The sequence below is a fragment of the Nicotiana attenuata genome, chromosome 2 (genome assembly GCF_001879085.1).
Source record: "Nicotiana attenuata strain UT chromosome 2, NIATTr2, whole genome shotgun sequence".
NCBI lineage: Eukaryota > Viridiplantae > Streptophyta > Magnoliopsida > Solanales > Solanaceae > Nicotiana > Nicotiana attenuata.
In genome coordinates, this window is record NC_031990.1 from 37,202,993 (window position 1) to 37,215,885 (window position 12,893).

Sequence of the window (12,893 nt, forward strand, 5' to 3'; positions counted from 1 at the left end):
TGTATGCTATGTTATGTACTAGAACTGATATCTGCTTTGTCGTTGGCGATGTTAGCAGATTTCAGTCTAATCTTGGGAGAGAGCATTGGACAGCGGTTAAGCATATAATCGATTACCTGAAAAGGACTAGGGATTACATGCTAGTCTACCATTCGGATGAACTTGTGCCAATTGGGTACACTGATTCAGATTTCCAATCAGATAGAGATTCTAGAAAGTCTACCTCAGGAAATGTATTTACTCTGGGAGGTGGAGCCATAAGTTGGAGGAGCATCAAGCAAACTTGTATTGTTGATTGCACCATGAAAGCTGAATAAGTGGTTGCCTCTGAGGCAGCCAAAGAGGCGGTTTGGCTCGGGAACTTCCTAAGAGAGTTTAATGCGGTTCCCTTGATTCAAGCACCAATAATACTTTATTGTGATAATAGTGGTGTGGTTAAAAATTCAAAGGAGCCGCGAAGCCATAAAAGATCGAAGAACATTGAGCGTAAATATCATTTAATTCGTGAGATAGTGCAAAGAGGGGATGTAGTAGTCACCGAGATTGCGTCGGAGAACAACTTGGCGGACCCGTTTACTAAGAGCTTGCTACAGAAGACTTTTGATAGGCATGTAGACAGAATGGGTGTCAGAATTATAGACGCATGGTTATGAGTCTAAGAGGGAGATTGTTAGGATATACTATAAGCCATATGTATTGTTATAGTATTCTTTATGGAATAATTATTTATTTATTTATTCAATTCAATAAAGTTTTATTTTAAATTGATCATGTATTTATTTGTGTCCGTTGCTTATATCGTAGATGATTTAGTGTATAGAGTTTAGCTTATACATGGAAGATTAAATCATCGGTTCTTATAAGTCATAAAGTTTATGCTCACAATCTAATGATGGAATTGGACAAACCATCAGAATGGTTGTAGCACAAGATTAAATATGATTTATCTTGATTATGGGAATGGTTTAATTCCAAATTCTTGTGCTAGTACATTTTGTATATATTGAACGGATCAAGTAGAGATAGGTATTTTAAGCTTACTTAATAGAATAATTTCTCAAGTCAATTCAATGTACTTATACTCTTAATCTTGATATTGTCACACCTCCTTTTTCGCACTACACCCCCGGAAGGGCGTAAAGGAGTTTTTCCACTTAAAGGACAATCGGAACGGGATTATTTATATTAAGATTCAGAGTCGCCACTTGGGAGATTAATGGTGTCCCAAGTCACCGGTTGAATCCCGAACCGAGGAAATTATGACTCTGTTTAACAGTCCGCGATCCAGAAATCCGAGTAAGGAATTCTGTTAACCCAGGAGAAGGTGTTAGGCACTCCCGGATTCCGTGGTCCTAGCACGGTCGCTCAACTGTCATATTTGGCTTATTTATTTGATTTTAATACATGTTTTGACCTATGTGCTTTTTAACTTTGAACCACTTTTATTATTAATTATTTTACAAGAATTGCAACGTCGTGAAAACATGTCTCGAATCGCGTCACATATATGCACCTGCAATTTTTGACACATTTAGACTTCGTTGAGATTTGGATTTTGGTCACATAAATGTGCACCCATATTTAAGAAGGTAGAATTATCAAAAATGCGCCTAAAGTGACTAACGCGTTATTATCTTTGGGGAGGCCGTGAAATTCACTAAACGGCCCATCCCGAAGTCTAAGTATTTTGTATAAACATGTATCGAGGGCCCCACAATTTGTTTGTTTTGTTTAGCGAGGCTCGTCTCGTTTTATTATTGAAAGGGCAAATCTAAAGCAATCTATAATTTCCTATCTTAAATTGTCCCTAATGATATAATCCTAATGCATTTGTTATTGTACTAAAGCAAACTAGTAGAACAATGGCATTCAGGACTACATCACAGAAGGGCCGATCACAGGCCTTGGCCCAGGCCCAAACGTGCACGGGATACACGAAGAGCACCGCTCATTAAGGCACGGAGGCCTACACGTTTAACAATGGGCTGTTGAACCTAAATCCTTAAAATAGACCAAGCTTCAATTCAATTTAAACAAGTAGCCACTGAAACTGCTTCAATTTATTCTACTCACATCCAGATAATATTGACCCTTTAAATTTCAATTCATGCTCATATTAATCTACTCCCCTATCTGTTGGTAAATTCCTAAAGATTACTAACGTTGGAGATTAAAAGCAGATTAATCACATAGATCTATTGGAATTAACTATTGAAACAGGAAATCGTATTTTTATTACTCACATAGATCTGAAACAATTCACGAGTCATCTCACGAAAGCATTCTATGAAACAAATTAGCTAACATTCATAGTACTCATATGGATCTGAAATATAGCACTCTACATAGTTCTAGTCCAATTATACAATTCCAACTACAATGACTAAATTAATTTCTAGAACAAGAGGGAAAACAGTCCAATTATACAACTCCTCAAAACCTAAGTCATCACATGTCAAATACTGATACCATACATAACTAATGTGTACGTAAACATCAACAGGAGCAAACTATCATGTGAAAAACATATGAATGAATGACTAAAACTCTAAACATTTCAGCTTTCTATTCCAACAATGCTTCAGTTACAGATTTCCTAAGTTTCAGCCATTGGAGATTGAACATGTACCGGGAAAATGAAGAAAATGTGAGAGAGTAATGAGTCAGCAGTGCAGACAACAGTCAACAACAATGGTATTTCAACAGCAGCACCGAAATTACTCTCAAACTCAAAATCGATTCAGAAATAGCCCAGGATTGAACTCAAAAACTCAACAGCAGTCAGTTGATCAACAAACAAACTCATTTGACATCAAGTTTATGCGAAATCGAACTATGAAGCTTCAGGATGAATCAATGCAACTTTTTTGATTTTTTTAGAGAGTTTTCTATTGTTTTTCGACAGGATCTAGACCTAAGTAAACGCTTGAGCCATCAGATCAGAATTTCTAACTCCTTTTATTTGAAATTCAAATTTTGGATTTCAGATTTGCAGAATGGTTGTGGGAGGGGAATTTTTTTTGGGTTCCAAAACTTGTTCCCTAAGGCACTAGTCATGTCTTTTATAGGCAAAGATAAGGGCAACCCTCAATTTCTGTTTTACACTCAGTCCCTGTTTATTTACTCATTTAGTCCCCTACTTATTGACTTGTTACACAAGTAAGCACACTATATTTTCCTAAAATTCCAAATTGGACCCCATTCTAGAATGTTCTAGGAAGTTCTAGATCCATTGCTAAGATTCCTTATCCCTGAATTTCCCCAACTACCCTCGACTTATCCCAGAACTACTGATGTAGGACAACTATACCCAAACAATTCCTAAGATCTGAATTTCAGCTTCAAAATTGCAATCCTAATTCAAACTATTAACTAACCTATTCATTGAAACAAATTAACAGCAACAATCAACCAAACTAATCACAAGCTAAACTTAATCAGAATTGATAACCAAAGAAAAACAACGAACGGAATTATAAACAGAGAAGAATCAGACACTCAGTAAAAATCAACTAACAACACTTAACAAAATCCAAACTGAAACACTCAAAGACAAAGACAGGCAGGAAACTAATTCAAATGTTAAAGCGACCTAATTAGGCTAAGTGATTAAACAAAAATAAAACAAGTTTAAACCAAAAAGAGGTTCAGAAAGAGGAAAAGGAGACAGAGATGAGGGGGAACGATAGTAAAAACAACAAATATGAACAAAAGATAAAGAAACTTATTAGTCTAAGAGCTTGAATTCAAACATTCCAAAGAAAAACGGAGCAGAAGCCTAAACACTTGAGTCTCGAATTGGACTTTTCAGTTTCAACATTCAAGGAGCGTGACTGTCATTCGAGGTATAAGGACGACAGAGTCAAGATGAGGGAAGGAAGGCGCCCCTAGGGTGTTAATTTGGGGCCAAACGGGTGAACTAGGGTTTTGGGGGTCAGAATTTGATTCAAGATTCGAACGGGTAGAGGGTGATTCGAAGTAAAAGGGGTGTGGATTCGGGATGTAAGGGGGAAGGTGAACCCATGGTGTAAATTTGGGGTCATTTGGAAGGGTGTCGCCGCCGTGCACGGCGGTGGCGGCGCTAGGGTTTGGTATATTTGGGGCATTTGGTTAGGATTTGGGATAAATGGGGGGTGGATTCGGAAAGAGGGGAACGAGGAGAGGGGATGGTGTGAATTTGGGAGGATTTGGACAACTGCCGCCGCCGTGGGCGATTTCCGGCGGCAGCGTGCGGTGGTGTTACAGGGTCTGTGGATAGGGTGTGTTTGAGACGATGAAACGGGGGTGGGGGGAGGGGTGTTCCGACCATTTTATATTATGTTTACCCCAGTTCCCCACCGTTGATCCAATCTACCTCGACGGTCCAGATTAAAACGACCAAACGACGTCGTTTGGATTATGTGGGGGCAGGCCGGGTGAGGGTTATGGTTTTGGGCTTGGGGCGACCGTCCTGGGCTGGTATTTTTTCATTCAAACATGGCCCAAATTTCTTCTTTACTTGTTCCCTTTGTTTTCTTTCTTTTTATTTCATTTTATATTTATGTTTTTTTTCTCTGATTTTATTAAAATGCAAAAATTAAAATGAAACCTAATTAAGCTAATTAATTCCTACAAAATTGATTAAATCCTATTCAAAAGTAAAATCATGACAAATTCACAATTAAAATGCAAAGAATGGACTATTCCTGTGATTTTCCTTATATTTCGTTTTAAAAACAACTGAACTACTAATTAATCCTAGAATATGAAACTAAAACCTAAAAACAAATGTCAAGCGTATTGTTTTATATTTTTCATAAAAATGCACAAATAAAATGCAACAATTATCAGAAATTAACACAAAAATTCACAAAAATTGTAAAATAATAAAGAAATCATCTTGTTTGAATTTTTGGGAACAATTCACTTAGGTCAAAAATCACGTGCTCACAGATATAATTATTATTAGTTGTGTATATCATTTATTGTTTTGATTTATTAAAAGACGAGATTCTTTCATGGGTCAATAAGCCTGGTAAATTGGACAATAATGATATACATTGACGAAGTAATTATTAGTTGATAAAATTCATGTCTCCGTTTTTGAGATTGATGATACTCCTTTATGAAAGCTTATAGGTTTTCATGTGTAAACCCGCCCGGTGAATTTTGTATCCGAAAGCGAAAGTCTAAAGGACGTAATCAATAAATTGAATTGTCATTAATTTAATTTGATTGGTTAGTATCTGAATCTTAACATGTAGAGTTAAATAACGTTTTATGGAAGAATTTCGAAATTGAACTAAGGAGTGCAATTGCGAATTTTTAGTGGAATAATTCGTAATTTATTATAAGAAATTAATTTCAAAATTTGAAATTAATTCCATAATAGGAAGCTTTGTTAATTAAATTCTGTGGTCCCTACTGTGCCTAAGTAATAGGAAATAAAGGAAACCTTTCCTTAGTGGAAGATGAAAACCTAACAGGTTTTGGAAAAGGGTTTTAACCTAAAAAAAATGTAGCTATATATACATGGGATATGACTGGCCGTTTTTTGCATTGAAAAAACACACATTTTTGTTCCTTGAATTTCGCCAACCCAAAATTCTCTCTTTCCGGATATTATTTGGGTAACAATAGAAGACTGTGGAAGTTTGTTGAGGTCTTGCAACTCTGGGACTGGAGACGAATATTGATTTGCTTTGTTCGCGCTTCAAGAGGTAACTCGAATAATCTCCGTATGTGCTAATTGTTTAATTCACACGTGAATATGATACTGCAATTGCTTCCGCTGCGATATATAATCCAACAGGTCCTTATTTACTGGTTATTGTTATTGCGTTTCATCTATTTTCTGGTTCTTATGATGTTATTATTTCTATTGTTTCTGTTGATGGTACTGATATATTGTCTCTTTTCGTCTTTTTCGTTTTCTTGAGCTGAGACCTCTCTATTTCATCGGGTTAAATGTAAGGTTTGCATACACACTATCCTCCCTATGCCCCTCACCTGTGAAATTTTACTGAATTGTTGTTGTTGTTGTTATGGAAGAGTATTAGTAAATAAAATTGTCAAGGAGTTTCACGAAAGCATTATAAAAAGTTTAAGAGGCTATTTTACTATTTATGTATTTGAATTTTGAATTGGGTAAATATTTCACTCAAATCTTTTGAGGCAGCAATTATTTGCTAGATTATAGTTCCTTCATTACACAAAATTATTTACCAAAAACCGAAAAATAATAAGCTGGGGAGGGGTGTGTATAAGTGATCACTTTCCCTCGGGGGAAGTACATATGAATCTTAAAATGATGTCATATGAGGGATGCATGCCAACGTGTCATTTTTTGGTGAAACAAAGAGCAGCAACGTGTTGTTCTTTGGTTTGTGTTTCTATCACCCTTTTCTAGACACTGTTAAATATATGTTTAATAGTAACATATTTTGTTAAAATTAAGTATTTTACTCACACTTATTATGTACATCAAATTAAATTATATATTATATAATTAAGTGATAAAATTTATATAAATCACACACACTTGTGTTTACGTAAATAGTTTGTGTGAATAAACATTTCAAGAAAAAAAAAAAGAAAAAAGAAATCCTCAAACGGATAGGACTAGGACGATTTTTGTTCATAATTATATTGGAAGGACAAGGTTAAACAAATAGTACCAAATTTAAGGGACTTATCTCTAAATTATTATTATTAATTTTTTTTGATAAAGAGATTCCAGCAGATATTTTTAATTTTAAGGAATATTCTTGTCAAGGGTTGATTGGAATCTCATCCCTTTACTGTTCCCCTGTGAGAGTCTCCACACTCCCACCATCTCTCAAGACTTGTGTCAAATGGCTTCTCAAGATCACCATATGCATGACCATGACCATCATCATCATCATGACCATAGCCATGAGTATTTTCCCTTAAGATATCTCAGCATCAAATTCACAAACTTACTCTGTCATTTTTTGTTTTGTTTGATTCTTTATTAAATAAATTTGTCTTAATTTATTATCATCAGGGATGCAAAGACAACAACATGGGTAGGAGCAGATGGGAAGGTATACCATAGCCATGATGGGCTGGCTCCTCACTCCCATGAACCAATATACTCTCCTGGCTACTTTACCAGAAGAGCACCTCCACTTATTAACAGGAACTTCAATGAAAGAGCTTTTACTATTGGAATTGGTGGCCCTGTTGGTACTGGGTATTTCTTGCTTTCCCTCAATTTTCATTTTCCAATTTTCATAAATTATTATCTGCATAGTTGGGATGTGTGCACAAGTAAAAGGGTTTCAGTATTTGTTTCCTTCATATCAAATATTGATGTTAGTCTGCCTCATGTATCTTAAATTGAGAGTGATGCCTACAGTTTTAGATTGTTCACCATTCTTGTTTTGTGAGTTTATGCCAAGCTTGAAACTAAAGGTGTATACAAGATTTTAGCTTCAATATATCAGTAACTTTTCCAGTTCTTCACTATTATTAAAGTGCTTTGCAATTTAGTCTTATTTCATTATTTTTAGCTCTCTATGTTTTCCATATGATTTGTAGCATTTAAGCTTTAACCGAGGAAAATGGTAACTATTCTATTTCTATTTTTTTGGTGGGAAGGGGTGAGTAGTAACTGGTGAAAAGGGTGATAAGAGTGAGTGAACAAAAGCGACCTTGAGAAACGAGAGCAGGAAGAGGATTTCTTAATAAGAAGGATTTTTTTTTTCAGGTGCAGCAAGCCAAGTAAATATTGCACATTTTTTTCAGATTAAAGATAATTGAGTCCTTAGAACCCTGCATATAGGACAAAAGTTCTCTCTCTCGCTGCGTGCGTGTGCGTGTATGTGTGTATTTATATATGTGCACATACATTTTCCTTTTTCACTTCAAGTTTTATAAGGTACGGCAACAACAACAATATAATCCCATATGTGGGCTCCGGGGACGGTAGTGTCTACGCAGCCTTACCCCTACCTTGGGAAGGTACTGCAGTGAATTGAATTTTATTGACATTAATTTGTGCTATTGCTTTTCTTCCCCACTTAGTTTTCCTTCTGTAATTAGCTTGTACAAATTTGTTGTTGAACGTGTTGACATCTAAAGGGACTAAATAACCTTTCATTTGCAGGAAAACAGCTTTAATGCTAGCATTATGTAAACTCCTCAGGGACAAATACAGTCTTGCAGCAGTACGTACCGCCAAATGATTTTTGTTTTGCTTTTTCCATAATCCATATTTACTTCATGAATGAGTGTTAGTATGCACAAGTGTTTATAATTTGAGGATTCCCTTTTTTCGTTTGAAGTATGAAGCTAAAGTTTGATCAATGGCCTTCATATCTTTCTCTACTTAATCATTAGAAATTCTAGATGAAGATGCAATTATGTGCAATATGCCTTTTTAATTGAGTCATTCAAGTGGCATAACGATATTCTTTATTCTACACTTGCCTTTTGAAGATTAATTGGATATGTCATGTTTTATTTCTTTCTTCATTAAGAACTCCTCCCAATACATCACAGATTGACATCCGCAGAGACTTCGGACCAAATTTCGGGACTTTACTAGGCATTTCTTAGTTTGACAGGAAATAAGATAATGTGCAAGCATGTGTTTGGTGTTCAGAAACTCCTATGCTCTTTCATCACTTTCCGAATGATGAGTTATTTAAGTTTTGATATATTGCTCCACTATTAACTCTGCTTATCTGCAACATAAGTAATGCAGTATATAGTGCAAGTCTATTTTCATGAAATCTTAGCTTTTTTTCATTTTAAGATATAGAATGAATTTTGTCTTTGTTAAGATGCATTTCTTGTAGGTAACAAATGATATATTCACTAAAGAAGATGGAGAGTTCTTAATAAAACATGGCGCGCTGCCGGAGGAAAGGATACGAGCAGTGGAAACAGGAGGATGTCCGCATGCTGCTATTAGGGAAGATATAAGCATCAACCTTGGACCTCTTGAGGAGCTTTCTAACTTGTACAAAGCAGATATACTACTTTGTGAATCTGGTGGAGGTAATTGGTCATAGAAACTGTTTGTGCACACAAACTAATAAGGATATTTGACTTTATATTTGCAGTAAAATGATGGTCCTCGTGCTGTCACTTCTTTACTTGGTTTGATAAGAAGATAGGATTACCACTACGATCAGATATAACCTGTTTAAGTTTAGGTTTCCTCTCATTTAACCAAATTTCCTTCAATGCAGACAACCTAGCTGCCAACTTCAGTAGGGAACTTGCTGATTACATAATCTACATAATAGATGTATCAGCTGGTGATAAAATTCCTCGAAAAGGAGGTCCTGGAATTACCCAAGCAGATCTCCTTGTATGTTTCTTATTTTGCACGTTTGACTTGTTAAATTTATCAGTTGTAAACTTCTGTATACACATGGTCAAATTATTATATAATTGTTGGTTCTTAAATTGTAGGTGATAAATAAAACCGATTTGGCAGCAGCTGTGGGAGCAGATCTGTCTATCATGGAGCGGGATGCACTTCGGATGCGGGACGGTGGTCCTTTTGTTTTTGCTCAGGTTTATTAACTTTCTCGTCCCTATTCATTTTTTTTGGGGTATATTTATTAGTATAAATAACACTCCGAATTAAATCACGGCCATTCATACTGTGTAGAAATTTGCTAGAATATTGTGCAAATGTGCTATAGTGCGATTAGGAAAAGTGCTAGAGTGCGAGGATAGGATTGTAGGAATGCTTCGACTAGTCTTGTGCTAATATATCCTGCACCACATTCCTTGGACTAGACTTCTGCTATTATATCCTGCACCACCAGGGTGAGTGCCATCCAATTGACACTATTGTATGTTGGCTGGTTCATTGATACTGCTTAGTGCTTACCTACACGACAGGAAGATGTTCCAGGGTCCCTCCCACCCCCACCCCCACCCCACCCCCGGAGAAATTGATTCTCACCTATTGTAATTTTAACGTTCCCTATCTGATGACACTGTCTGGCATATTCCTATTGCAATATGAATGTGTTGATTCAACTGCAGGTGAAGCATGGGGTTGGCGTAGACGACATAGTGAACCACATTTTACAAGCTTGGGAAGTTGCAACAGGCAATAAGAAGCACTGAAATGTCAGCGAAAACTTGTACTTGAACAATGTTGTATCTTTTGGCTTCTCCAATGCCCATCTGATGTTCAATTATCTGTGTCTGGACTAATGTTATATTCTAAATAATGTGCTTTTACATAGTTTATGTACCAAAAGTATGTAACTTACAATTTTCCCATATTTATCTTGGTTCGTTTGGTCATTCTTCCTCCGCCTAAATGTGAGATGTTGCTCTATATTACTTGTTTCATAGTGTTCTGCAGCTTTTGCTAACAATAAAAACCAACAGTTTACAGTTATGTTCGACTTATCCTCTTTATCACTATTTAACTGGAAGTGTATGTAATTGGATGTTAGGATTTTTTTGTCAATAGCTGTAACTATTAACATGGATCTCATTGAAGGATTACCAAAATCCAGTTCTGCAGATGTAATCTTGGTGGTTGTTGATCGATTGAGTAAATAGGAGCTTCATTAATCATATTTATTCTCTTATGTTCTTTTCTTCTCACTTTGGCTGGCAGAAAAAGGTTGTATTTTTTATTGTCCATACTCAATGGCCTGACGGTTGATAGAGCTTTTTATATTGAAGAGAGGAATGGCATGTATAGTCACGTGAGTTAGTGTGGTTAGTTGGATAGTTAGTTATAACTAATTATTGGATTGGTTGTTAGATATTTAGAGAAAGCAGTAAAGTTGATTAGCGTAGTTGTTAGTCATAGTGTATATAAATCAAACACATGTCATTGTATTCTTTCAGATTACAGAAAATAATTTCAGCTCATATGCTCTCTAATGAAGCCTTCATTCTAGAACCTTCTGGTTCATCTTCTTCTTTCCTTTCAATCGAGTAGTTCTTCGATCTTCGTCATAGTATCAAAGCACGGGAGCTAGATGCATGCTCGCTGTGGTTGATATCTTCTGTTTTTGCAGAGTTATTCTGTTGTTGATTGTTCGAGCTTTTCCTCGATCGATTAACCTAGTTTTTTGTTTTTTTCATTTCCAATTGGCGAACTGTAATTCATTGAATCAAAGAGTTAAATTCAACTGAATTTGTTAGCTATGGCGATTGGAGAAGAAACTTCAACTGGAACAAGCACATGAATGAACATAGATCATCATCTCCTCTGTATCTACAGCCTTGTGACATTCCAGGTAGTTCCTTGATTTCTATTCAACTAACTGGAACTGAAAATTATGCATTGTGGAGTAGATCTATGAAAATAGGTCTAATTGGTAAGGGTAAGCTAGGTTTCGTTGGTGGCCGCTGTACTAAGGACAAATCTGATCAATCATTGCATGAGCTTTGGGAGAAATGTAATGCGATAGTTCTGTCATGGATTATGAATGTTGTGAGCAAAGAATTGCTTAGTGGAATTGTGTATAAATCTAGTGCTCACAAAGTCTGGACTGATTTGAAGGATAAATATGATAAGGTCGATGGATCTCGCATCTTCTTCCTACACAAAGAAATTGTTACTTTGTCGCAGGGAATTTCCTCAGTAGCTGCATATTTCTCTAAGTTGATAGACCTCTGGGAGGAATATGAAGCCTTGCCCGGGGTGTGATTGCCCAGAATCTAAGAACTATTCCGAACATTTTGAGTACCAAAGGTTGTTGCAGTTCCTAATGGGGCTGAATGAAACATATAGCCAACCTAGAAGCCAGATTTTGATGCTAAGTCTTGTGCCCACAGTTAACAAAGCTTATTCTATGATAGTTTCTGAGGAAAGCCAAAGAGCTTTAGGAAAGTTTTCTCAGACTGTAGACATAGGAGATGGAACAACATTTTTCACCAACAAAGGAATGAACTCAGGAAATAACTACAAGCCCAGGAGAGGGAATCTGTTCTGTGAGTACTACAATTATAAAGGGCACACAAGAGATACCTGCTTCAAACTGCATGGACACCGAGCTGATTTTAAAATGAGGAAGAAAGCAACATGTTTTCCTCAAAGACCTATGGCTAATGCAACTACACAAGAGGGACAACAGTCAATGATAAAGCAGATGACCAATACAACTTCATAAAAAGAACAACAAATGATGAACACACCTACTACAAATCTAGCACAAGGAATGCCAATCATGTTCACTCAGGAGCAGTATGATCAAATCTTGAAGCTGATCAATAAAGACACAGGTGAAAACACAAAAGACTTTACAGGTATAACAAAGACTCTTGTTACAAATGAAACAGTTAAAAATGAGAATTGGATAGTAGACTCTGGTGTAACCAATCATATGGTTCACACCAGAGAGCTTCTTGATAAGATAAACGCAGACATTCTAGGCAATGCACCAAAGGCATACTTACCTGATGGGACCTCACTTGATGTTGAATGTACTTGAGAGAGTAGAATTGGTGAAAACGGTGTTGTTAGGAATGTTCTGTATGTTCCAAATTTTAAATATAACCTGTTATCTGTGTCCAAACTTACAAAGGGACTTAAGATGCTTTATCTCCTTTTATCCCGACTTTTGATAATGCAGGACCTTCAAAGTGGGAAGGTGAAGGGGATTGGTAAGGAACTGGAAGGTTTGTACAACTTGCAGCATCAGAAACTTGAAGCCAAGGCTGCAAATGCACATCTTCAGGATCATTCTGTGCAGGAGGAGGATTTGAAAGTATGGCATGGAAGGCTTGGGCATGCCCCAGATAGAGTGGTGAAACAGATTCCAAATATGAAGTTCAAGGCTAGTAGAGATGGAATAAATGAATGCACAATCTGTCCTTTGGCTAGACAAGGCAGATTGCCTTTCCCTAAGAGTACAAGTAGATAAAATAAACCTTTTCAGTTGATTCATGTAGATATT

At 36.4% G+C, this 12,893-nt stretch overlaps 1 protein-coding gene across 1 annotated transcript; it reads left to right on the forward strand.

The window, feature by feature from the left end:
* On the forward strand, nucleotides 6,701–10,280 carry LOC109207496 (urease accessory protein G). Its single transcript, XM_019370432.1, has 7 exons — nucleotides 6,701–6,898; nucleotides 7,007–7,195; nucleotides 8,111–8,171; nucleotides 8,805–9,006; nucleotides 9,201–9,322; nucleotides 9,427–9,531; nucleotides 10,012–10,280. Exons 1-7 carry the CDS (start codon nucleotides 6,834–6,836, stop codon nucleotides 10,093–10,095), a joined length of 828 nt encoding a protein of 275 aa, XP_019225977.1. The 5' UTR covers nucleotides 6,701–6,833; the 3' UTR covers nucleotides 10,096–10,280.

Coding starts and splice junctions, on each gene's coding strand:
- LOC109207496 (XM_019370432.1), top strand. CDS start 6,834: ATGGCTTCTCAAGATCACCATATGCATGACCATGACCATCATCATCAT. Junction 9,007..9,200: donor ACTTTGTGAATCTGGTGGAG/GTAATTGGTCAT, acceptor CCTTCAATGCAG/ACAACCTAGCTGCCAACTTC. Junction 9,323..9,426: donor TTACCCAAGCAGATCTCCTT/GTATGTTTCTTA, acceptor CTTAAATTGTAG/GTGATAAATAAAACCGATTT.